This window comes from Cololabis saira, chromosome 4 (assembly GCF_033807715.1).
Source record: "Cololabis saira isolate AMF1-May2022 chromosome 4, fColSai1.1, whole genome shotgun sequence".
Taxonomy (NCBI): Eukaryota; Metazoa; Chordata; class Actinopteri; order Beloniformes; family Belonidae; genus Cololabis; species Cololabis saira.
This window is the reverse complement of record NC_084590.1, coordinates 30140063-30165889: the sequence shown is the minus strand read 5'-3', so window position 1 is coordinate 30165889 and position 25827 is coordinate 30140063. Positions and strand designations below refer to the sequence as shown.

General features: G+C 38.6%; 1 protein-coding gene across 1 annotated transcript; it reads right to left on the bottom strand.

Moving 5' to 3' along the window:
* Positions 1 to 12243: 12243 nt before the first annotated feature.
* Positions 12244 to 25708, bottom strand: si:dkey-202l22.6 (interferon-induced very large GTPase 1). Its single transcript, XM_061719378.1, has 4 exons — positions 25592 to 25708; positions 24462 to 24599; positions 13559 to 18497; positions 12244 to 13431 (listed from the first exon to the last, which is right to left on the bottom strand). Exons 2-4 carry the CDS (start codon positions 24502 to 24504, stop codon positions 13290 to 13292), a joined length of 5124 nt encoding a protein of 1707 aa, XP_061575362.1. The 5' UTR covers positions 24505 to 24599; positions 25592 to 25708; the 3' UTR covers positions 12244 to 13289.
* Positions 25709 to 25827: the final 119 nt, after the last annotated feature.

Genomic DNA, 25827 nt, shown 5'->3' with positions numbered 1-25827 from the left:
TCAGATATCTGGAGCAGACAAATAGTGAGGAAGGTTAGGACAATTACAGCCAGCTGTGACCAACCTCCACTGGAGGAATTTGTTCTTTCCCCATCTGGTCAATTTATCAACTTTAAACCCTGATGACACTTTCAGCAACACTGTGGCACTTTATTTGTCTTTTTATCATTGCTAGTCCATGGATTGTTTATTTTTCTTTGAACAAGCATTAACATTTGTCTTGATTGCTTGCAGTGTATTGTGTCCCCATGTCCTCATTACCACTGCTGTAAACAACATTTCTTCTCAGGGTCAATAAAGGTCTGAATGGACTGAAGTGGAAACAAAACACTGCAATTGACTGATCAATCAGAAAATGTTCAGAACAGCAAGCCCCAAGGTTCTGGAAAATCTCAAATCTTAAAAGTACAACTACTGTAGGTCTGTCTTTGAGCTTACAATGTTTTTCTCTTATTCCTGCAATAGAAATCAAGGAGATTGAGGTAAAGATTTCCCAAACTACCCTAGTTCCTAGAGAAAATGTTATTTCTGTTGAAGTGCAGCTTATGATGAGGGCATTTTTATGACAGCCTGCATTATTTTCATTTAAATTGTGTTTGTTCACAATCACTGAAGCACTTGTCTCTGCAAATCTAAGGAACAGATTTTGTCCCTCAGCAGCCTCTTGCCTACAAATGAAGCGTAGTTTGTGAATTGTTATGTTTTAAAAGTCTAATCTTGGTTGTGATCTTTTCAAATTCACTATGTGACTGAAATTTCACACAACAGTTTGACTGCTTCTCCAAGTCCGCAGGGCTAATGATCACATGACAGCTAAATGCTGTTTTCGCCTGCTGACCATTTAATTAACAGACGCCAACGCCTCTAAGCATTAGTTTTACTGCTATGAAGCCACGTTACATTTAGTTTCATATTCAAGATTTGCAAGATATTTTCTCCTTTTGGCGAAAGTCTTATCAAGCCACTGGCATTCATAAACAACGTAAAAGACTATATAAAGAAATCTAAAAATATGTCTTTTAAAAACATTGCCACATATGTGTAGAAAGATGAGTTTCACCCTTTTCCTTGTGTCATCGATGTTTATGTTTACTATGGACATAAATCATGAATGTGATGTTGTTCAGCTTTCAAATGATAAAATTCACAAGCTTAAAAAACCTGTAAAATTTGTAAAAAAAAAAAGAGAAGGAAAGTGAAGAATAGGCAGTACTTCCTGTCCTAAGTACTTATTTATTTTTTCTTGTGTTCCAAAGGTGCATAGAGCATCTAAAAGACTCTGTAATATCCATATTCATGTTATTTCCATTCAGGATAAATGTATATACTGTTTTTATAGTAACTATAAATGCAATTTTTCTTCTTTGTACAAGCTGGAATATTTCTGTCAGAATTACCCTTAAAATATTGTACTCTGTCCTTGAACATACATAAATAAAGCAGTATTCTATATTTTACAACTACTGACGCATCAAAACATGTTTCTGCATTGTTCATGTATGTAAAATGTGACTATAACACAGGAAATACTGAGCTTTTCTCACGGTCCAAACGCAAAATATATAGTGTAACACAATCAAACCCAACACTGCAATTTTCCACACAAATACTCACTGATGGGTTTCTTTTACGATGCTCCTTTTGAATATTGTGCAAGAAAGTCTAAATTGCCAGACCTCATTCAAAGATGACAAATGCTGCTTATTTATAAAAAGAAGAAAAAAAAATCAATCTGAATTGGATCAGATAATAATGCTATTTTAGATGTAATTAAGTTATTTAAAATGTAAACCCTTTTCTCAATTACATTCCTTAGTTTAACAGTTTTTTCTTCATCCTTTATGTTGATTTTAACATTTTTATATGAGTAAAAGCTGATACTTTTGAATTAGAAACCTGAAATGGCAATTCATGGTAAGTAAAACTTGTATTTAGACAGTAATGTAAGCTTTCATACAGCTTTCAGACAGTCTTTTGTTTTCTATGATAAAAGTGAAAACATTCAAAGAAAATGTTTGTTACTTGTGAATGTCAGTGCATGCAGTCTTACCTGCGTAAATATGAAAAAAAAAAAACCTTTGCGTTTCCTTTTCACTTCTGGAAAATGAGGCTGCTTCCTTTTTTCCACCTACTTGTCTTCGCTCTTTTTCTTGGGGATCTTAAATCTCTAGCTGCAAATGCTTCCCAGCAGCCTAAACGGAAGCCCACTGCGATGGTGCGAGTCAGGAAGGAGAAGGTGCTTCTCATTCAGTGAAAAGAGTGAGAGTGATAGAGGAAGGGAGGAAGAGAAGGGACCCACATATCCTCTCTCCCTCAAGTCCCTACCAAATGTGCACCCTCCCACGTTTTGTCCTTCACTGTGTCTGCATCCACACACGTTTACACTGACTCACACTTATCAGATACACAAACGCAACCACAGTTACCTGTTTTTTAGCCACAGGTGAGAAACACCTAATCTTTCTGCTGTATTTGAAAATCTTGATTGCCTTCAGATTTTCCCACACCTGTGGAGAAATGGGGGGAGAAAAATAAGCAAATATATGAAAAAGCACCAAATGGTATTGGTGTCTTATTGATTATGAATATATACGGGAAAAGATTCATGTTCCAGCTACTGCAGCTGAAAATGCCATAAAGAACTACTGGATGCATTAATCTACACCTGTTTCCTCTGTGTGATTTATAGAAAACAATACTTCTTACCACATTATTTTGGTCAAATCAACCTTTGACATACAATTAAGAGTTAAAGGCAAAATAACAACCGCCTCTTGTTAAGTAATCCTGTCACTCTTCCACTGATTTATTTTTGTCCAGCCCTTTGTTATGTAGAGCCCTCTCAGAGGAGCCCTGCTGACACACTGATGGTGGCTGCATGAAAGAAGTATAAAAAAAACATGTTGACTGTTTCTCCCCTCACAGATTCCTTTGTCTCCCTCTCGGGAAAGTATCCTGCTCCTTATCCCTGATGGTTTGTGCTGGGGGATCTGACCATTTCCATCACAGCAATTTATGGGACCAATTCAGAATAAGAATGAGCATTCAATAGAACGATTCATTCTGAGAACCATGAGCGCTCTGAGCCAAAAAGAAGACTAAAAAGATAGATACTGATGTTTTTATACATATTTCAGAGGAATTCTGTGCAGCAGTCTGTTTCCTTCTTTTTTTTCTGACTGTAGACGACTGAAAGAAAATTGAAAGTTGGTTTGGTTTGTGTCAAATCAGTGAAAAGGTAGTTTTACAGAGGCAGATGAATGCTAAATATGAACCCATTGTATCAAAGGGACATAAATGTGAGTTTGATTGCCTGAGAAGCAAAAATCTTACTCTTAAATCAACTAAATTGTTCCTCTTTGCCAAATCCTCGCAGTGAAATGTGTCATATGTGTTCTCAAACATGGTTTAAAATGATGGGATGATTCTCAGTCTAGCTAAGATTTATGAGGAAGCTTTTCGGAATCATGCATCATTAGTTAGTGTTTGACGGTTATTTTAACTTGTTTGCCAACTGTGAGAGCTTTCTATGAAACTGAATGGTTGTTGCTAAAATACCTCCCTCTTCATTTTTCTTTCAAATGTTCTTTTCAAAATGATTTCTATGACTTTTTATCGCAGGAATAAAGAGAACATTGCAGATTAGGGCTGCATGGTATGAAGAAAGTAAAACTTTCTTACTTTCTTTGCATCCACATCTGAGCAGTAGCAGCTTTTCAATAGGGGGCACTAGGGCGCCACCGCCATTAAAATTATAGGAAAAAATATAGACACAGTACACATAAATTACATAATAAAAAGTAATTATCACAACTGTGCACTCATAAAAAGTGTCTGACTTTTAATTTTTCAAGCCTTCCCATCCCATACTGGGTTTATTCAGAGTTGTTCTTAAACTTTTCTTCCATGTGACTTCATGCTGGTCTCTAATTGGTTACTCAAAGACTCTCTGCAGCTCTCTGCACCCGTGGCCAATCAGCGTGTTTTCTGTCATTCTTCATCCAATCTAATTGATTCATGAGCTGTCAATCAAAGTCACACCGCTGACAGTGTAGACTAGAGGTGGGTGCAATTCATCGATGTGTCGATGCATCGCGATGTGTCACGTGACGATTAAGAATCGATTATTAAAAAAAAAAAAATATATATATATATTTTTTTTTTTTTTTTTTTTTTTTAAGTTATCCTATCCAGATTCCAGACTGAATAAGCTGCTGAATCATTTCATTTTCAAGAATGCACATTTCTTATTGTTCACTTGAAATATGGCAGATATGTTTACACTAAGTACATATCTTGTTTACTTGAATTAATGAACTCATTAAATCCAGGGCTTGACCGTTTTCAGTGTTTTCCGCCAATAGAGGGCGCTCTCATGCAAGTGCAGCTTTCCCTGGTCAAAGTTAAGTAAGTCAAAGAGCAAATGCTTACATAGTCATAAAATAAATTATTTTGTGTCTTTGAAAAATACATGTCAAATGTTCAAAAAACCTTGTTATTTACTTAATGAGTGTTGTTAGAGGAACTGAGTTCATTGCTATTTATTTACAAATGTAGCCACAGATGAAGACAAAATCAATCTTGTATGGAAAAAAGCATTAAAAATCACAATAATCGAAGAATCGTGGCACCAATAATCGAATCGAATCGACAATCGTTATAATCGAAGAATCGAATAATCGAAGCTCCAATAATCGAAATCGAATCGAATCGTGAGGTACCCTTGTTTGCACACCCCTAGTGTAGACGCGGGACTGCATCTGTCACCCGCTACAAACGGGCTGTATCCGAACTCGGATACTAACGTACTATATGCTATATACTGCAAAGTATGTACTGTATACTGCCTACTAAATGAACGATTCAGTACGCCGCTCCAGCAGACCGTTCACACAGCAGTATGCAGCCAAGTATCCCAGAATGCATTTCGCACCAAAACGACACCAGAAGCCGAAAGCTAAAAGCAAGCTAAAAGCAGTTTTAATTTCTGCTGTAGCACTGTTAATATGACACTTTATTAAGTTTTAATATTTTTTCAGGCGTAAAAGTAACCGTTAAGATCCCCAACCTGGCCTCAGTTTATCCAAATAACGGCTGTTAAGAAATTTGATCCGATGTTTTCAGGATGAGAAGAGCCGCCGGCCCGGCGCGCAGCAGCAGCTCACGGCCGGGGGGACAGACGTGATCGCCGGGTCAACCTACGCCGTCGTCCCGGGGAGAAACCTGCAGCTCTGTGGAGAATTACCGCTGGCTGAAATAAATCATTTAGGAAGATAAATGTCGGTTTAATAGATGAAATCATTGGTACATTGGTTTGTCTGAATATAAAGTGAAGCTTCATGTTTTCACTAGATAGATAGATAGATAGATAGATAGATAGATAGATAGATAGATAGATAGATAGATAGATAGATAGATAGATAGATAGATAGATAGATAGATAGATAGATAGATAGATAGATAGATAGATAGATAGATAGATAGATAGATAGATAGATAGATAGATAGATCTATCTATCTATCTACAAACTACAAACTACAAACTACAGGCAAAACAAAGCTACAACTGTTAGATAATAGATTATATATGTATATATATATATATATATATATATATATATATATATATATATATATATATATATATATATATATATATATAAAATCTATATAATATAATCTATATATATATATATATTATAGATTATTGATACTGGAGCCCCCGAGGCAGTGCTGCTGCACTGTCTGTACATCAGAGCCGTCACAATTTTAATAAATGTATTAAAATGAACATATCAGTCTATTGAATTTCATTTTATTTTATTATTAACAAAGTTCTTCTCCTCTCTGTCGAGTCGCTTCCTCTCCATCTTCTCCTCCCTGTCCATACGCTCTCTCTGCAGCTCCTATTTATTTCAGCTCCCGGACAAATTCTCTGTCAAAACACAGCAATGAAAAGTAGTTATTTCATGAAAATACAACGAACTACCGATATATAACATTGTCAAAACACTTAAATCTCTATTATTTACCTAGCAAGCACACTAAGATAACTAACAAAAACCAAACATACTATTAAAAACCTAACTTAAATCCTTTTTGGGCAGCATTTCGCCGCCCACTGAAGAGGCTTCGTTGGCGGACCGCCACATAATCAGCGCCTCGGTGTCCTGCTCTGTCTCTAATAACAAAAAATAGATTTTAAGTTATATGTTGTTTTCTTCTTGACAGCTCGCTATCGTTAACGGTAACGTTACTTTAGCCGACTTAACGTTACGTTATCGCTTTGTATTAACATTATTAGGACAAATATGCCAAGTTCTACATTCATTACAAATAGGCAACGTAGGTTTGTCACAATTTTTAATCGTTGTCCTTACACTAAATTGAATTAAAAAAGTTATATATTAACGTTACTTACATTTATAATCCTCCTTCTCCCTCTCCACGGTGCAACTAGTCCTTTCTGCGATCACAAAATTGTGCTGTCTGATCGCCGCTGTTTTGTATTGCACTTGTGTTTTCTCAATAAAGCTTGTAAAAAAAAAAAAAAGTGCTGTCCGGTCAAGGGCGCATTGCATTCTGGGATATAGTGGGCGAGGTAGATTGGTCTGATGCATGCTGCGGATTTTTTCCAAATCAGTAAGACATCCGGGTATTTTTCGCATACTTCAGATTTTGCTTCTGTTCACATACTGCATACTACATACTACATTTTGGCAAAATCAGTACATACTAGTAGTGCAGTATGTGAGTTCGGAAACGGCCACGGAGTCACAACGACAAGACAGGAGACAATGGCAGCAGAAAAACTACATTTGGTTGTTTCATTACAAAATAATAAAAATAAAAAAATATGTAAAAAATAATATGTAGTGGTATATGTAGTATATGTATATGTATATGTATATGTAGTATATGTAGTAATATGTAATAAAAAATTACATAAAATAATTTATGTTCAAGTAGAGTTTATAGTTGTGTTGTAATCCCCACTCGCCAGTGCGCCCCGCCAAAATTTTTTATCACCAGCCGCCACTGCATCTGAGTCCCAGAATTCATCATTACAGATTAAAAAGAAAAAACGTCAATCACTTCATATTCTCTTAGACAGCTTGACATGCTGTCAAAAAAAAGTCAGTATGGATTTTTTAGTTACCGCCTAAACATGTTTTGTTAGATCACAATGTTCGTAAATGTTTAGACAAAGTCAATATTTTTTCCATATTGTCGACACATTTTGCTAAATGTATTGTTTTTCCAACAATTTGATTGGTGTGATCTGCAATGTGCTAAATTTAAAGGAAATGCCATCTAAACTATCCAACATAGTCCCATTCATGGAACTTTAATGAACACAAACTACATGTGTACATAAGGATGGACAACCTGGACATTTATTGCTTTCTGCCACAGTTGTCACCAAATGTTAACATTTTTGTGGTTAAAAATGATTTATAAGCAAAGCTTAACTAAGATTCAGTCAATTTGCAGTATGTTAGAGCGGTTGACACTGTTTGCTTTAATAACCTCAAATGGCCTTCTGGACCTCAACCTGCAGAGTGAGTAACGCATCTATATCTGTGCCTGAATGGCTTTTGTCTGAGTCCAATAATTCAAGTATATGCAACCAGGTTACTGAGGTTAACTGAGGGCATTAATGTGGGGACGCAGCTTTATTTATGTTCATTATCAGCAGGAATTGGTTTCATTTCCCTCTGACCCCCAAAGATGATGGATAAGTTATAACTAATAGATAGAGGTATCTATGAAATTACTTTCAACAGAATGTTGTATGAATGTGTTGATTGTTGTGATGTTCCAGAAAGTTAAAGACTCTGAAGAAGCTGGTGCTTGTCAGGGAGGTTGTAGTAGTACCCAAAAAAGATGATTTATTAACTTAAACAAAACCGAAAAAGCTGCTGAGCAGGATCCAAAAACCAGAATATGAACATGAATCAAAAACTATGAAAAAACCTGACATGGAAAAGATGGAGGAATGAAACAGTACGGACCAGCAGGGAAGCAGGGGAAAGACAAGACTAGAGGCCTTTCTCAATACCAAGAACTAGATATACAGTACACAAGGGTTAACGAGACACAGGTGCAGACAATCAGGGCAGATGGGGAACAGGAAGGTCAAACGAGAACTCAAACACAAAGATGGGCTTCAAAATAAAACAGGAAATGTCAAATGTAATGTAAAGTGGCTTTTATATTAGCTGGAGACTTTTTCTGGGGAATTCACATGTTGTTCCTCTTCTCTAGTATCTTTATTTTCTTTTGCGTAAATTAACTTTTATTTAGATAGTGCACATTATTTTTACATAAACTGTATCATCAAGTTCACCTAATTTTCTTGGGAAAATAGTTTTTCATGAGTCATTCTTCTGTTGTTGGGTTATCCATTCTCTGGCACGGAGTGGAGTCACCCAGCTCTCTGACAGATCCTCTTGTCTGAAGCCTGAAGCCTTATCTAGTGCAATTTCAAAATTGATAACAATACCATAAAAAATTTGTATTTTACACTTGTTTTAGTAAGACTATGTCTAGGCGTTTCCAAAAATTGCCATTTGGAGATGCCAAAAGGACACTTGGATAACCATGGGCACATACCTGGATAAAGGGCATAACTCTTGAACCCTTCAACGTACAGTCATCATTTTGGCTTCTAATGAAAGGTGACACTTAGAGGTATCCTGTCCCATATCCAGATTCACTATCAATAATGCTGGAAAAAGGTTACTGAAACATGAAGCCAAACTTTGCATATAAAAGAGTCAAAACAAGTGCAGTTTTGGAAAATGCAATTTATATTAAAAAAAAACTCAGCACAGCAAACACAGCACATTTGCACAAATTTACAATGATCAATCAATAACCAATTTTTCATGAAAGTATAAACTGTGAAAAATTGTGATTTTGCAATGCACTGACTTTATGGTGCACTAACACTTTTAAAGGGGGCCTATTATGGCATCTAATACCTATTTTAAACAGGCCTTGAATGTCTTAAAAACAAAGCTTTTTTTTGATTGTTTTTGCTAAATAAATTAGAAAATTCAGTATCTAGGCCATGTCTTTATCTTCCCCGTTTCTAACCTCCTTCTCTATGTGGGATTCTGAGTGGGCGGGGAGGCTATGATAATGAGGCACGGTGCTGATTGGCTGCCTGACGCGATGACGCGAATGACGCGATACACCGCTACGAAAAAATGGCGGAAGCTCTGGCCAGCAGAGTTAGTTGTGGGCGTGGTTTCATGCATCGCTCCTGTCGTTACGTCACGACAGGGGCAGAATCTGAACGGCTCGTAGAAGTCACATCATACTGGATGGCTCATCCGGGCGGCTGTACAGCCACTGCAGAATTTGGTTGCTTTCTTCCTTATCTGAGTTGGCAGGCTGAGGGGAGACCACTTGATATACTGTATGTTAAAGCAAGAAAAAACTTGTTTTTACATAATACTGTAGGTCCCCTTTAACAGCTTCTGTCATTAATTTCGAGAAATGGTATTACAGTATACTGCATGTTGCTGAAATACACACACATACACATATTCCTGCTTTATCATTTACTGAGCAAAAGACATGTTTCAAGAATCTTTTTTTTGACAATTTTCCAGCAGTTTATGTATATTTTTTTCAATTTCATTTTTATTAGCTTCTCAACATGTTCTCATTAACAGATTCCAATTTGGTGTGAAAATCAATTGGCAGGTATTTCAATTTTGGCAAGTTGGTCATTGTCTAATCAGGCTGACCGTTGACTACTACAGGGCTATGTGAAAACATTAATGCTGTGTATCGTGAGCAGTATGTGGGTACAGGTGGCTGGTTATTTGTGACCATCAGAGCAGAAAAATTTGTCTGAACTATGCTTGCCTTAAAAGGGCTTGATATTGATGTCACTTTTTAACCAATTTGGGGTCTGATAGTGGCAGACTACAATAATTCAGAGGTTCATTTTCCTTTTTTTATCTTGAAGTACTGGCAAACGGACATATCTATCATTCACAAACAGAGCTCTAGATCTTTAAAGGGACTTAATACCTTTTTAATGTACAGCATACAAATCATATATGCAAATACAAAACATCTTTTTATTTCCCGTTTCTCCTCTCTTGTGGGTTCAATCTCAAAGTGCACTTTAGACTGTCATGCTTCTAACCAATTACAGATCATCTGGAGAGCTAGAGTTGCTTTTTAGTCCACAGTGCACACTCAGTGCCACTTCCATTAACGGTGTGTGTTTGTGGTTGAGACTTGATCATTTATTTCACTTATGTGTGTTAGACAATAAGACAAAATGTGTCAAACAAACTGCCAGCAATGCATAAATATCAGTATTTACTAAAAGGAATGGCACTGTGAGGTTTGATTGCTTCATCATGAGTCATATGAGTGACTCATAGGATCAATGAAGGGATATCTGTCTTACATGTAAAAAGGCAGATTTTTATCTCTTCCTCTCTGTGTTCATCAGTCGTTCAACCCTTAAGTCTCTTTGGTCTTAAGCAGACTGTAATTAATTATTTTACTGATGCAAACTCTGTGGTACAGAGAGCTTTGATCTTCAATAGAATTAGTTATTTCTCAAATAGCTTCTTTGGGATGACCAACAGGTCAGTGTTTTAGATGAGGTAGATGACGTCCTGCTATCTGTTGCCTTTTAACAGGTTATTAGACGCCTACATTTATGTAGGTGTCTATTAACCTGGCTCCATTTTTGGACTTGTAAAATGATATAGCTGTCTATGATTGATGTCATTACGAAATTTGGACGAAATGGCTGAATCAAATTCCTAATTTGCTTGCACAAACCTGGTGAATTCTGTATAAAACCAACAACTTTGTAATCTCTATTACTTAGAATGAAGTAAACAAAACAAAGCTTCCAATTCATTGTTCAATGTTGAGTTTAATATAACATCCATTTAAACTGATATGGGGCTAACTTTGAGAACATGCAACAAACTAATGTAGTTTTAGCTGGACATTGTGAGATGGTAATCAAGCTGGCGTTACTGACTCCCGTTGTGAGCAGTCTGCACTGAATGACTTACTTTGGTTGTAAACTTTATGAAAGAGATGTTTGATGAACTATATTTGTTTACACTTGCATGCGGTGAACTGTTGTAGGAACACCTGGAGTCGACTTTCAATGGAAATGAATATTCTCTTATTGATCAGGTGGAATGGATTCTTTGGTGAACCAGTGCTGGGTTGACTAATATATTTACCTGGTAACAGTGTTGCCAACTGCTCAGTGGAGAAAGCAGCTTTTGGCTCTCCTAAATATCACTAGAAGGTTAAATGGCATCACGTCCTAGTTTGCATAATTAAAATTGGTATGAAAGTCCCAATTCCAACTGTCCTCCGTTCTTCTGACTTCAGACCACCACAATGGTATTAAAAAATTACTATAACAATTAAACTACCGGTAATAAGAATTATGTATTAATAAGTATTTATTGTTAATCAATGAGTCTGGGCTTGGGCACGATCAGCCAGCGGTGGATTTTGTAGATGCCTTGAACGTCTCCTACAGCGCCTGTACCTGAAAAAGCAGCTGCCTAAGAGTGTTTTGGTATGGGGAGGGGCCCTTGGCAGCACCGGCTGCTCACTAAGAGCGAGAATAAGATGAGCTTTCACATTAGTCTCCAAAAGTCTTCAATAACACCTGATAAAAGTGGCTACATTTGTCCAAAGTCAATTTATGAAAAAAATAAAAAAATGCACATGGTTCACTAACTCCTCTGTAAGTTAGGCGTTTCTTTTTTGCATTGATTGAAGCCTATAAATGAGACTGGCAAGAGTCTGCATTCAGCTTTGCTCCAGTAACTTTGAAAAATATTACAGCTTCTGTTTTGGTGTAAAAGCCAGCTGGAAAGGGACTGTTACTGCTTAACAGCGTATCAAGTTACATTAATGTAATATTGATGAGTTTTCCTTTTACCATTTAAGCTAATTGTTCTGTTGTTAAAGTCTCCTGGTTTTATTTATTTATATTTATTTTCATTGTAGTGCTTTATCTATGGATACGCACCTTTAAAACCATTTTTTTCTTTATTTGAAATTAAAAATCTAGCGCTATGATAAATAATAATAAAAAATAAATTAAATAATATAAATAATAATAATAATAAAAGGACCCAACTCGGGGTCAAACAAACATTTTGGCCCAGTTTCACCTCAGTACAGGTTATCGTGATTGTCATGGCTGACTACATACAGTACTTTAACAGACTGAAACAAATTGTTATAAGCATTCTTTTCCCTTTATTTAGGATTTGTCTTCATTTAATATTTTTATTCTCAAAAATATAACATCAGTTGTGTTAAGCATCAGAACATATAAAATGACACATAAGATAAAAGTCAGAAAATTGTTTCTATGAACCCCCTTTGAAAAAACATGCACATTTTAAAAAAACAAAACAACTACACACCTACAAACACAAAAGAAAATGTATTTGATAAATATTGACTGTGCAGTATTTTTCCTATTTTATGAACACATACTGTTCTCATACTGAGTATGTATAGTATGAGTACTGAGTATATACCACCCTCTAATGCCTGGCATATGAATTATACACAAAAATGTCCTGTTTTTCTTAATTTCAAGTGTTAAATATATATTGAAATTAAAACCATTCCTAATTATATTTTTAACAGTTTTCAATTTAGCTTTTCTTGTATGTCCTGAATAGATAAGGTCATTTAATTTTATTCTTTTTAATCAGTTAATTAATTTATGTATTTGTCTGGATTTCTTTCATTATATAAATCTTGTTTTTATCTTTTTGATTATGGGTGAGGCTACATTACCAGTTAAAAGTTTGGACACACGTTCCAATTCAAATATGGATACAATGTGTCCAAACCTTTGGCTGGTAGCGTTTGTATCTAATAAAAAGCATCAGTCGTTAAGGGGTTAAAGTCAATACACTATTCATGTTATCACTTCTTCCTTCCTTTTCAAGTAAAAGCACGGTAGGAATGTTACAATGTACAATTTTGAAATTATTTCTAATAAATGAAACATACTAAGTAAGTCATTGGAAAAAAAAGTAGTAATTGTGATATAACTTATGTTTTTGTCAAATATTACCCGAATCTAATCTAAAATTGCTATATACAGTATAAATTATCATTGATATCGCACATCACAGGGCAGTCCTTATTAAAGTTAGAAAGCTGAAATTAGGTTTTCAGCATTCTATGATTCAGAAATCAGCATGGCTTTGAAAAAGTTGCATAATACAATTATCTAAGTGCAATTTTTTTCAGTTCTCGCTGGCTTCAAAGACTTCCTTCAGATTGTCTAAAGCCTCCTCCTGAGTGATCTTCCTCCACTCCTCTGGAATTTTTGCTGGTTCCTGCTGGAATTCCTTTGCAAACTTTTCACTGAACCGTGTCAGTACGTATCTATAAATTAAAAAATATTTTGTTAGTTTAATAGGGAAACATACAGTACATACACATGCAGAATGCTGCTATGTAACTTACAGATCATGCACAATAAATATTTGCATGATTAGTTTATTTACAGTACCTCCAGTAAACACTGGCCTCTGGTCTGTCAGGGTCATCAGATGAGTTGCTCCAGTTTGGATGTAGAGAATGAAGGTCCTTGCATGTCACGGATTTATCTTTTGCACTGTCGTCTTTACCTGGGATTTGGCTTTCAGGCCAGCTGGTGCAGGGCAGAGAACTGGAGTCATACAATATTAAGCCCTTGGGTCGATGGAGCAAGGCCTTGTGAACTTCATGCCCAAGATCATCTACCTCACAGGGGGCTCCGCATAAAGGACACTTTTTGTCACAGCCTCTCACTTTTTTGAAGAGGTAGTCCTGGGGCTGAACTGAAAGGCTGTTGAGTAGCTGGTTGATATCCACATTTTGGGAGAACTCCTGGCCAAGATCTAGCCGCAATGTAGCCAATAACTCCATTACACATTTAACAAAACGATCCCAATCTGTTGTGATACTGAAGAGCGGTCCATTTAGGGAGGCCCTGCCAACATCAATATCTGCATCTTCCTCTAAAACCAGACACGCTCTCTCGAGCAATGGCTTTGTATCACTGAGCGCTCCATTGAGACCTTCTGGTGTTTGACTCACAGCTGCTGAAATCTTTCCTATAATTTCTCCCAGTCTTTGTTGCCTCCATTGGCTTAAGCTGTTTGATTCAGAAAGGTGAGCCTCCACTGTTTCCTGGATCTTCATCAGCCTGAAGTTGTCATAGGACAACAGATATTCCTTGAAGCTTTCAAAGTGGTCCTCTTTAATCAGCTCCTCCAGCAAGCTTTGCTGGAAGGCTTGTGGAGACCGATACTGCTTGGCTTTATCTTTAATCTGTTCTGCAATCTGCATTCCCAATGGTTTCTTGATGTAGTCCAACACTGTAGGGGTAATGACCATGGAGGTGAACGCTTTGGCCAATCTCTGGCACTCATCTCTCTTCCTGAAGTTATAGATGAACTCGGCCAAGAAGTTGGCCTTGGCTGCAGAAATGCAGAACAAAAGTTCTTTGTCCTTGGCAAAGCGATCATGGAGCTTCTGGAAGTCTTGACATGCAGCGTTACAGAGATGCAGCTTCAAATCAACTTCAAAAGCCGATCTGATTTCCATAGATTTTCCCCCCAAAGCTTTTTCTACAGTTTCCAGGAGTTCTACAATGTAGCTGTCAGAGAAATCTGCAGGCAAGCTACATTTATGTTCAACAAACTGTTTGTACTCATCTAGGATCTTCCATGCAAGCTGTTGAGCTTCTAATCTCTGCTGTCTGTTGTTGTCTTCAAACATGTGTTTTAATCTGCTGCGGTAGCCAAAGTGCTCGTCATGAACTTGGAAGTCAGAGGTCTGGTTTTGGCCAAAAATATCAAGCTTTTTCATATGTTTCTGGAGGCTGCGGTGGATTAGATTCTGCCTTAATACATCTCTCACTCTTGTCGTAATGTCATCGGTTTCTGAGGGCCTGAAGTCAAATTCAGCCACTGTTTTACTCCACACAATGTCAAACTCCTCCTCTAATTCATTATCCTGGAGGAGGATTTTTGTTGACTTGCTTGTCTCAACTAATGCAAGTAGCTTGAACTCTTGCTCTTCTTCCAGCATGCTCTCAAATTTCTTCAGCTGAGTGGAAGAACAATGGATCTCATTGATTGTATCTAACTTTTTCATTATCTGTTCCATTACTTGCTCCTGGAGGTTGCTCACATTGCTCATTAGGATTGGCTTGAATGTTTCAGCATGCACTTTGAAAATGTCATCCTTCATCAGATAGGCCTCTGCTTTTGACTTGACTTTGTTCACTTCTGATTTGACTTCCTCTTGGGCTTCATTCTTCAGCCCATTCAGAAGGCTATTTTGGACAGAACTATCCAAAGCCTTTGCCTTTGTGGCAAAGATTTTTGTTGATGCCTCCAGCAGCCAGCTTTCAATGTTTTCCAGTAAACTTTGCTTCCATTGGAAAAACTCTGTGCATAGTAATGTAAATGCTGAAGCTACATCCATATTTTCCAGGCCAATGGAAAATGATTCTGATTTCACAGCATCCCACACAGCACACAAGTGTGCCATAAATTCTGGCAGACCTGAGGCTTCAGACTTGGCTGTACACCTTTTCAGTGACTCAAACAGGTTTTGCTTCAGCTTTAACACAGCCATACTGTACTCAGTGTCAACTGGTTCGGAGAGAAACATTTTGGTCCAAGGGCCTTTGACAAAGCTGGCAGAACTTGTAGTCTTTGCACAACCATTATCAACATTTCTTCTGTCCTCAGACTCAGTAAGTAGCATGTCATAAATATGCTTTGTCTGAGAGGCCTGTAATATGCTGTTTATTCCCTTGTCTTCGGCCAGGATTTGGCAGATAGGTAAGGAGCCACATTCTTTGGTACGTAAGAGGCCATTGACCATGACAGAGAAGGCTGTTTCAAAGTTCTCATCAGAATGTTGGGAAATGTTTTGCACTAAAACATCACTCAGTCCTATTGCAACCGTTGTCATTTCATTGTCATGGATCAGCATACTTTCTTTGTTGTTCACTGGAAATGAACAGAGACCTTCTACATCCATTAACAACAGCAAATCACACTCCATGTCTTTTTTAAGATGACTGGGGATCGCCAGTGCAGCCATATACACGCCTCTATTTGTTGTTCTCCCCCCATATGGAAATTTTACACCAAACAGTGCAGAAAGAACCTCTGCATTTTTAGCATTATGCATGCCAAGGTTTGTCAGCACTCGGGTCCTTAAATGCTCTTGAGCTAGGCGACGTTTGAGCTCTGCAAAGATGCAGCCCAGCCAGCACATAGGGATATTTGAAGCATTGCCATCCATTATTTCAAGGGGAACGCCATAGAGAAGAAGGTCTGTGGCTACGCTGGGCAAACGCAAAATGTTTTGATTCCCACTGCTGGGGCTGATGTGTGTCAGCTCAAACATTAGGCCCATCTCACGCAAGAAATGCTCAAGGCCAATTGAGTAGGGATCAAGTTCAACAGGCTGTGAATTTGAGGTTGCCTGATTTTCAGAAGACACTTCATTGCACATTTGTTGTTCAGCTGGGGGAGCCAACTTGGGGACAGCACGTGTTATCTCTGTTATATCCAGGTGCTTTTCTTTGCAGCTTACGGTTTCTGAATCTAAATTACAAATTTGGTCCTCAGAAACTTGGTGTGAATTTTGATCTTCAAAAGAGACTTCGTCTTCTGTGATTTCAACATTTTGAATATCACTGTTAGTGTTATCTGATGGAGATTCTGTGGTCTTTACTGCAGATTGTATCACAGCACATAACTCTTGAACTATCTCACATTGTTGCTCAGAAACAAACATTTCAGTGTTTTCAGGCTGGCCTTCAGTCACTTGAAATGCTGAAACAGAGCAAAAACTGTTGCTGTCCCCAGCACCATGTTCAATGTCTTCCAAATTTTCAGGCATGTTACCGGTACTTTTATTTTCCGTCTGCGGCACTGGCGAAACCTCTTGTGAATTGTTTTGTTCTTTTGTTTGCATCATATCAAGCCTTAGTTTGAGCCAGGTAAGAAAATAACTCCTCTCCATTTTGTCTGTTGTGAATAGAGCATCAGTGAAAAGCTTCATAGCTGGAGTTATTCTGTAGCTGCTCAACTCGGCGAAGATGTCTTTCTTTTGTTTTTGAAGTTGGGGGTCAATATTCCCTTCTTTTCTTTGTTTACTCTCCATTTTATCTAGTTCTCCCAGTTTGCTCCACAACGGCCCCTGCAAAGGAAACTGTTTCATCCAATACTCAGCAGGTCCCTCATCCAAACCTCTCAACACTTCTTCCACTGTGGCCATTGCCTTTTTACAGACTGGACCTTCATCCACATTTAGACCTAGTTCCACTGCTAATGTTGCTGCTGCCTCAAGTGTAACAAGCTTGAGTTTATCTGGAAACAAATTTTTCAGGTTTTCACACAGCTTACTGGCCACATCTTCCTCACTCAAAGTGCCCCCTGGGAGCACAGAGCCTTTGGGAAGCCCCATCTGCTCTTCAAGACCAACAAATTCCACAACTCTGTTTTCTTGTTTATCTGTCTCTGAGAAGTCAATCAGTATAATCTTTTTTGCAATGTCTTTGCAAGATACAAGAAGTTGTTTGTCCTTCTCCCTAAGATCCCCACAGAACACAACAACAGCTGAAGATGCTTGACAGAGAAGACTGAGGCTTTTCTCATGTGTGCTTGCATTACCGCGTAGATTAGAGATGACTACAGGGACAGGGAAAATGTCTCTGTTGATATCTCCAGTGGGTAGATGCCATCCAATCTCAACGAGGCCATTTGAGAGTTTTCTGGGCAGCTGTCCTCCATCCATGCCCTTGTGGACAAACGTTTCACTGCCAGGCTTAAGTCCATTCAGGACATGGTTTAGCACTTTTGACTTAGAAACATTGCAATGGCCAAATTTCACGCATGAAACAATCGGCATGCACATGCTTGCCAAATTCCCTTCTTGCAATCTACGATTCATATCCAGAGTGTGAGACCACCATCTGCTCACAACAGCTCTTAGAGGCCAAAGAAGGAAATGGCTGGGTTCTTCTGGATCAACATTTGGGAGAACCAGTGGGACAGCAAACTTGCATTGCATCATGTGCACAGTCATCTCCTGCTGAAGAAAAGTATTTGCAGACAAAAAGACAGATGTGACCAGATCAAGGGGGTGAATGGGACTTTGCTTTGTGGATTCAAATCCAGTGAGCTCTTCCGTGGGTGATGCATTGTCTTTGTTGAGACCATTTTGTTCAGGTTGTATGCAAGGACTCCGAGCATCTTGGCTAAGCAGCCAAAGACGTCGGAGGAAAGCATTAGGTAGATCCTTGAGCTCTCGAGGAGCATGGTTCTCCAGAGTCCACGTACTGATATCTAAGATAGATGATGGATCCAGTGGTGCAGTGGAGCAAGCCTCCAGGCCAAGCTTCTGTAGTATCTCTGGCTGGACATTGTCCTTTGGAAGTTCTGGTTTGAAAAAATACACCAATTATTCAAAGCTCTGTATAAAAAAACAAAACAAATTAAAGCTGCAAGCAGCGATGAACGGGCCCTCGCACTCACGTCCACCGACCCCATAAGCATATCAGAAATGACACCACCCACGACTCTCTATGTCAAACCATTCAAAAGTTATAGCAGAAAAAAGGGACAACCAATCACAAGAAGGGGCGGGGCTAATTCAGGCCAATGAAGGTCAAGGACTCCATACAGAGTCTGATGACACCACCCACGACTCTCCATGTCAAACCATTCAAAAGTTATAGCAGGAAATAGGGACAACCAATCAAAAGAAGGGGCGGGGCTAATTTTCACCAATTATGGTCAAGGAATCAATACCGAGTCCCATGACACCACCCATGACTCTTTATGTCAAACCATTCAAAAGTTATGGCAGAGAAAAGTTTTCCGGGGGGCGCTGTTGAGCCGTTAGGCCACGCCCAATAATGCAAACCATGAAATATCAAATTTATCACCAGGCCTGGCTTGCATGCAAAATTTGGTGACTTTTGGAGAACTATCAAATATGGACCAATCAGATTAAGGGGGCACGCTTTTTGGCGTCTAGCATCGCCACGGTAACACTTTTGAAAGAGAAAAGTAATGCGCGTAGGCGCAAGATGGAGACGCACATTTTGATGTATAAGTCACCTGGATGCACGTTACGGTTCGGGCCGTATTAATTGCCGAAGGAATGGCATTAATTGCGCCAAAATTACACAATTAATTCAAAATGGCCGACTTCCTGTTCAATTTCGGCCATGGCGCCAAGAGACTTTTCTTTAAGTTGCGACATGATACAGGTGTGTACCGATTTTCGTTCATGTACGTCAAACCGTATTATGGGGCTTGAGGCTCAAAGTTTTTTCCCTCTGAACCAATCAGATGAAGGGTGGGCGCACTTTTTGGTGTCTAGCGTTGCCGCGGTAACGCTTTTAAATGAGAAAAGTAATGTGCGTCGTTGCAGGACAGGGACGCACATATTGATGTAGAAAAAAAAAAAATTGCTGACAAAAAAGTCTGGATACTGCGAGAATCGAACTCTGATCTCTGACTCCAAAGACGGGAACGCTCTGGCTGAGCTAAGACTCAGCTTCTCATTTCTATTTGACCTACTGACTTAGGAGAGACCAACATATCGATATTTAGTAATGTAAGTCTGGAGCTGTTTTTTCTATTTTTTTTTAAATATTTGTAAGTTATAAATATTAGTAAAACCCTACTATTTTAATTATTACTTTTTCTGTAACCATTCTGCCAAGGTTGTAACCGGGCTGAGCTGGGAATATTTCTGACGTCACCACATTACAGGGAGCTGATTGGTCGGGGGGCGGGGCCGTCATCACCCTACTCGCCACTGATTGGTCGGGGGGCGGGGCCGTCATCACCCTACTCGCCACCGATTGGTCGGGGGGCGGGGCCGTCATCACCCTCCGCGCCACTGATTGGTCGGGAGGCGGGGCCGTCATCACCCTACTCGCCACCGATTGGTCGGGGGGCGGGGCCGGCAGACGTTTGAATCAGGAAGCGGGAGTCAGCGCGAGAGCGACTGGCGGCTCGTGGCGATTTTATTATAAAAAAGGGACAACCAATCAGAAGAAGGGGCGGGGCTAATTCAGGCCAAAGAAGCTCAAGGACTCATTGCAGAGTCCCTTGACACCACCTACGACTTCCTATGTCAAACCATTCAACGTTTATAGCAGAAAAAAGGGACAACCAATCAGAAGAAGGGGCGGGGCTAATTCAGGCCAATGAAGGTCAAGGACTCCATACAGAATCTGATGACACCACCCACGACTCTCTATGTCAAACCATTCAAAAGTTATGGCAGAGAAAAGTATTCAAGGTGGCGCTGTTGAGCCGTTAGGCCACGCCCATTAATGCAAACCATGAAATATAAAATTTATCACCAGGCCTGGCTTGCATGCAAAATTTGGTGACTTTTGGAGAACTATCAAATATGGACCAATCACATGAAGGGGGGGCGCGCCTTTTGGCGTCTAGCATCGCCACGGTAACACTTTTGAAAGAGAAAAGTAATGCGTGGTGTCGCAGGATGTAGACGCACATTTTGATGTATAACACACCTGGGTGCACGATACGGTTCGGGCTGAATTAACTCTCGAAGGAATGGCATAAATTTCGCCAAAATGACACAATTTATTCAAAATGGCCGACATCCTGTTCGGTTTTGGCCATGGCTCCAAGAGACTTTTCTTTAAGTTGTGCCATGATACAGGTGTGTAGCGATTTTCGTGCATGTACGTCAAACCGTATTGTGGGGCTTGAGGCACAAAGTTTTCCGGGGGGCGCTGTTGAGCCATTTTGCCACGCCCATTAATGCAAACCATGAAATATCAAATTTATCACCAGGCCTGGCTTGCATGCCAAATTTGGTGCCTTTTGGGGAACTATCAAATATGGACCAATCAGATGAAGGGGGGGTGCGCTTGTTGGCGTCTAGCGTCGCCACGGTAACACTTTCGAAAGAGAAAAGTAATGCGTGTAGTCGCAGGATGGAGACGCACATTTTGATGTATAACACATCTGGGTTCACGATACGGTTCGGGCTGAATTAACTCTCGAAGAATGGCATATATTGCTCCAAAATTACGCAATTAATTCAGAATGTTCAAAATGGCCGACTTCCTGTTCGGTTTCGGCCATGGCGCCAAGAGACTTTTCTTTTAGTTGCGACATGATACAGGAGTGTACCAATTTTCGTTCATGTACGTCAAACCGTATTATGGGGCTTGAGGCGCAAAGTTTTTTCTGTCTGAACCAACCAGATGAAGGGTGGGCGCGCTTTTTGGCGTCTAGCGTCGCCACGGTAACGCTTTTGAAAGAGAAAAGTAATGCGTGTGGTCGCAGGAGGGAGACGCACATTTTTATGTATAATACACCTGGGTGCACGTTACGGTTCGGGCTGAATTAACTGCCGAAGGAATGGCATAAATTGCGCCAAAGTGACACGATTAATTCAAAATGGCCGACTTCCTGTTCGGTTTCGGGCATGACGGCAAGAGACTTTTCTTTAAGTTGTCCCATGATACAGGTGTGTACCGATTTTCGTGCATGTACGTCAAACCGTATCGTGGGGCTTGAGGCACAAAGTTTTCAAGGGGGCGCTGTTGAGCCATTTTGCCACGCCCATTAATGCAAACCATTAAATATCAAATTTTTCGCCAGGCCTGACTTGGGTGCAAAATTTGGTGACTTTTTGGGCATGTTAAGGGGGGCAAAAAGGCCATCACTTTGTCAGAAGAAAAATAATAATAATAATAATAATAATAATAAAAATTCCTGCAAATACAATAGGGCCTTCGCACTGAAGGTGCTCGGGCCCTAACTATAATTGTGTATTTTAATCCAACATGTATATGTGTGTATATGTTTATTTATTTTTTCTGTAGAATAAAAGGAATAACAAAAAACTACGGAGCCCCTAAAGGGACACAGATTTTTTTTATTTTTTATAATGAGTTTTAAGCGTGCGCGTGAAACCTTTACGCGCGCGCGTAAAACCTTTAAGTGAGCACGTAAAGTTGTTTACGTGAGCACGTAAAACGTTTATGCACTCACTAAAAAGTTTCACGCGCTCTCGCAAAACTTATAAGTGAGCGCCTAAAAGTTGTTCTACGTGAGCACGTAAAAACAAGTGCATGGGAGTTTTGCTGGAACAGGAGACCCTCCAGTTGCGCCCTGCTCTGTTTATGAATGGAAATGACATTACAGGATTTAGCTGAGCTATATTTTAACCTGGGACTCCATTATAAGGACATTACCACTTTGCTTGCAAGTAAACTACTTTACGTGCTCACTTAAAGGTTTACGCGCGCGGGTAAAGGTTTCACGCGCACGCTTAAAACTCATTGTAAAAAAAAAAAAAAATCCATGTCCCTTTAGGGGCTCCGTAAAAAACCAAGTAGGCTATATGGACATTTTTTCACCCTTGATTTTCAAAATACTCTTGGCATGATAGATTATTTATGTTGTAAAGACAAAGATCCATACATTTAAACCTTTAAAAGTTCCTCCATAACAGCTGTAAGAAAAGAATAACTTACAGACATGCAGGCTGTCTGTAACTTGTATATATATTATTGTCATTATACAATGTACAACGAAATAGTAGAGCTTCTACTGTGCACAGTTCAAAAAAATTACAGTAAAAACAACAAGTAAATAAAAAGTGCAGATATGCAAACTAATAATATAAGAATAAAAAGCATAGAAGTACATGTACATGAAATTACATGTACTGTACAGTTACCATACATTTAAAAATGTATGGTAACTGTAAGGTACATGTAATTTACTTGTATTTGTTCAGGATGTTGATGTAAGGAAACTTTTCCTCAGTCTGACCTTGCTTTTAAGTTGCTGTAGTGCCTACCAGCTCAAACAGCGTATATGGGTGTGTGTATATATATATATATAAAGCTACATAAAATAACACAACAGCAGTTATGAATCTTTGATTACCAAATTAAAAACAGCACTTTATTGTTTCAACAGACTCACATACTCATGTACCAGAACATTTTATATCTATGTTGCTTAACTAGACCTTGGTAACATTACCACCATAACTTACACTTGCTGCCACCAGACCGATTATAACTCATGGATAAACACAGTAAAAACTGCCAATAATGCTGTATTTTTATAAAGCAAATCCCTCCTGTCCCACAAATGTCAGCTCATTTGATTTACTAAGCCAGAACAGTCAGCTGGGGCCTCTGAAGTGGTCAGCCCAAGTACATTTCTGCTGTTCTTAATGGGATGCATAGATAAAAGATCAAACTTGGCACAGCTGTTTATTGTATGCTCAGTGGTCACACTATAGTATTTATGTAGCTCAGTTTAAGGAAAACAAATATAAAATGCAGTCCAAATGTAAAAAAAAAAAAAAAAATATTTACACCGTTCTTATCCAAAAGTCTTTGTGGAGGGTTAGCTTATCATATGTCAAAAATGTCTTTACAGACAAAAGTTTTTTAATAATTTTGAAAAATCAACACATTTTCTGTACCTATCATCTTTTAACATGTTTTTGTAATTTATATTTGGATAAACGTTGAGACTATTTTCTCTTAGAAACCCTTTAAAAAAAGCATATTTTTGTTGCTTATTTTCTTATTATTATTATTATTACTATTAATGACCACACAGCCAGGCTGGTGGAATTTGGTCTCTGCATTTAACCCATCTCTAGAGACTAGAGAGCAGTGGTCTGCCATATGAACGGCGCCCGGGGAATGATACTGCCAGTGTTAACCGATAACACACCCACATTAATGCTTGTCAAGTTTGAAATACAGCCCTTACACTGACTGTTTTTTTTCCAGTCTGACCTTAAGCTGAACTTGCTGGGAGTTTCACTCCTGGGACGATTGGAAATTATCTAAGATGTGTCATATCTGTGAAAATTCTTTTTAAGTAAAATGATGAACTCCAAATTGTTTCTTATTGGCCTTGTAAAACCCAGATTGATGAGCAATAACAATCAGTTCTCTAAGATCATCACTGATGTCTTTCCTCTTTGGCATTTTGTTACACACCCTTGAATAGTCCAGACCATCAAAATGTAAACACTTCTGCTTTTTAATGGTGCTAATATTGATGATACTGATGATCAATTTACCCAGTATATTGGAGTAGTAGTTTCTGGCTGCTGATTCATTCTCTGCATTAAGTTTTCAGTGAATGAATACTGACACAGTGTCACGTGAAGCTCTTTGTATGACGTTGCATTGTGTAACTTGGAATTCCTGGTAAAAACCAGATGATGTTTTTGTTTAACTAGTACTTCCTGATATATAAAACTTCAGTCGTTAAAGGTGTGCTTTCTTTTCCACACGTATAACAGCTAAAACAAACACAGTTCCACAACCTATATAAAAGCACATAACAAAGAAATAAACATACTTTTTTTCTTGCTGCTCAGCCTCTTTGGAAGCTTGACTGACATTATAAATCCCTCTGAGTGGCTCTGCTCTCCGTTTTAAGCAATTGTTTTCTTCCCAGGCTGGTCACATCATCAAGAGGATGAGGAATTGACTTGAACTGGAATTAAACATATGTTACATTGTTAGTCGAAGATAACAGGCAGCACAGCACCATCAAATGCTTCTTTGGCTTAATAACTCATATACCAAATCTATTTTCAAATGTAAAAAACCCTTGTTGTCCAAATGAGAATGTGTGCTGACTTAAGGAATTCATATTATGGAAAGTACATCGGCGGCTGGTTTGTTCAGACTTTTGGTTTGCTGAAATGTTTCACAGGAGCAGACTGCCTCCTTTCTCGCTTTCCTTTTCACTGCAGGCAAATTATATCCATGGCAATCAGCTCATAATGTGCTGGCACAAAAGCTCTCCTCAGATATACATGCAGGCTGTCTGTGAAATGTAGCAAACTCTCAACAACTCAACAAAGCATCAAAGTCCTTATTGAGCAGCTTCAGGCTCTCAGCTCTGTACATTTATGGTAAAAACACATAGATACTAATATACAGAAAAATCACACGCAAAATTAAATTAAGAATAAAATTACAGCGAAAGTAAACATTAAAATGTGGTAAATGAAGTAGATATTAGATAGCCTGCTTGAGAAATGATTCAATATGATTAACTTGATCAGATAAGACAGTTATATTATGACTACTGTGACTACAATATTGTCCACTTTAAAACTGACAATTTCTGTTTGTTTAAAAAAAAAGAAGTTTTTCTTCATTTAAAAAACATGCTCATCTTTACTTTGACTTTCCCCTTTTTTCTACTAATATTTTCTACTATTTTGTCTTCAGTCCTTCAATTCTTCCTTTGAATAGTTAAAAAAAGATCAACAAAGATCTTTTCAGATTGTCCTTTATGACCTTCTTAAACCATCTGCAGAGGAAACTGTTTCATCTGGTACTCAGCAGATCCTCCATTTAAACCTTTCAAGGCTTCTTTCACTGTACCCATATGCATAGCGTATTATGTCAATGTGCTATTAATGCTATATATGTTATTTTATTGATTTAAAAATCAAAGCGTTCTTATGCTCTTACCTCCGTCTGGCTCTGTCAAAGGAGTCTGGTCATTTGCCAGGGACTTGTTGTCAGGAGTGCTTTATACCCGTCTGTTCAGCGATAAAGACATTCCTGCTCTTTTTGTTAAACCCACTAGAACAAAACGATCATCAGTCATACACCCGCAGACTCGCAGCACACATCAAGGAAGTGCGGATAAATTACATTACTGCCTGCACAAAAATTCTTCACACGTCAGACTTGACGCTCAATCT

Excerpts from the sequence above, each read along its gene's own strand:
- si:dkey-202l22.6 (XM_061719378.1), bottom strand. The coding sequence starts at position 24,504 with ATGTCAGTCAAGCTTCCAAAGAGGCTGAGCAGCAAGAAAAAAA. Across the intron at positions 18,498-24,461 it reads GCTGAGCAGCAAGAAAAAAA|AACTTCCAAAGGACAATGTC; the intron begins GTATGTTTATTT and ends TTTTCAAACCAG. Across the intron at positions 13,432-13,558 it reads GAGGCCAGTGTTTACTGGAG|ATACGTACTGACACGGTTCA; the intron begins GTACTGTAAATA and ends TTTAATTTATAG.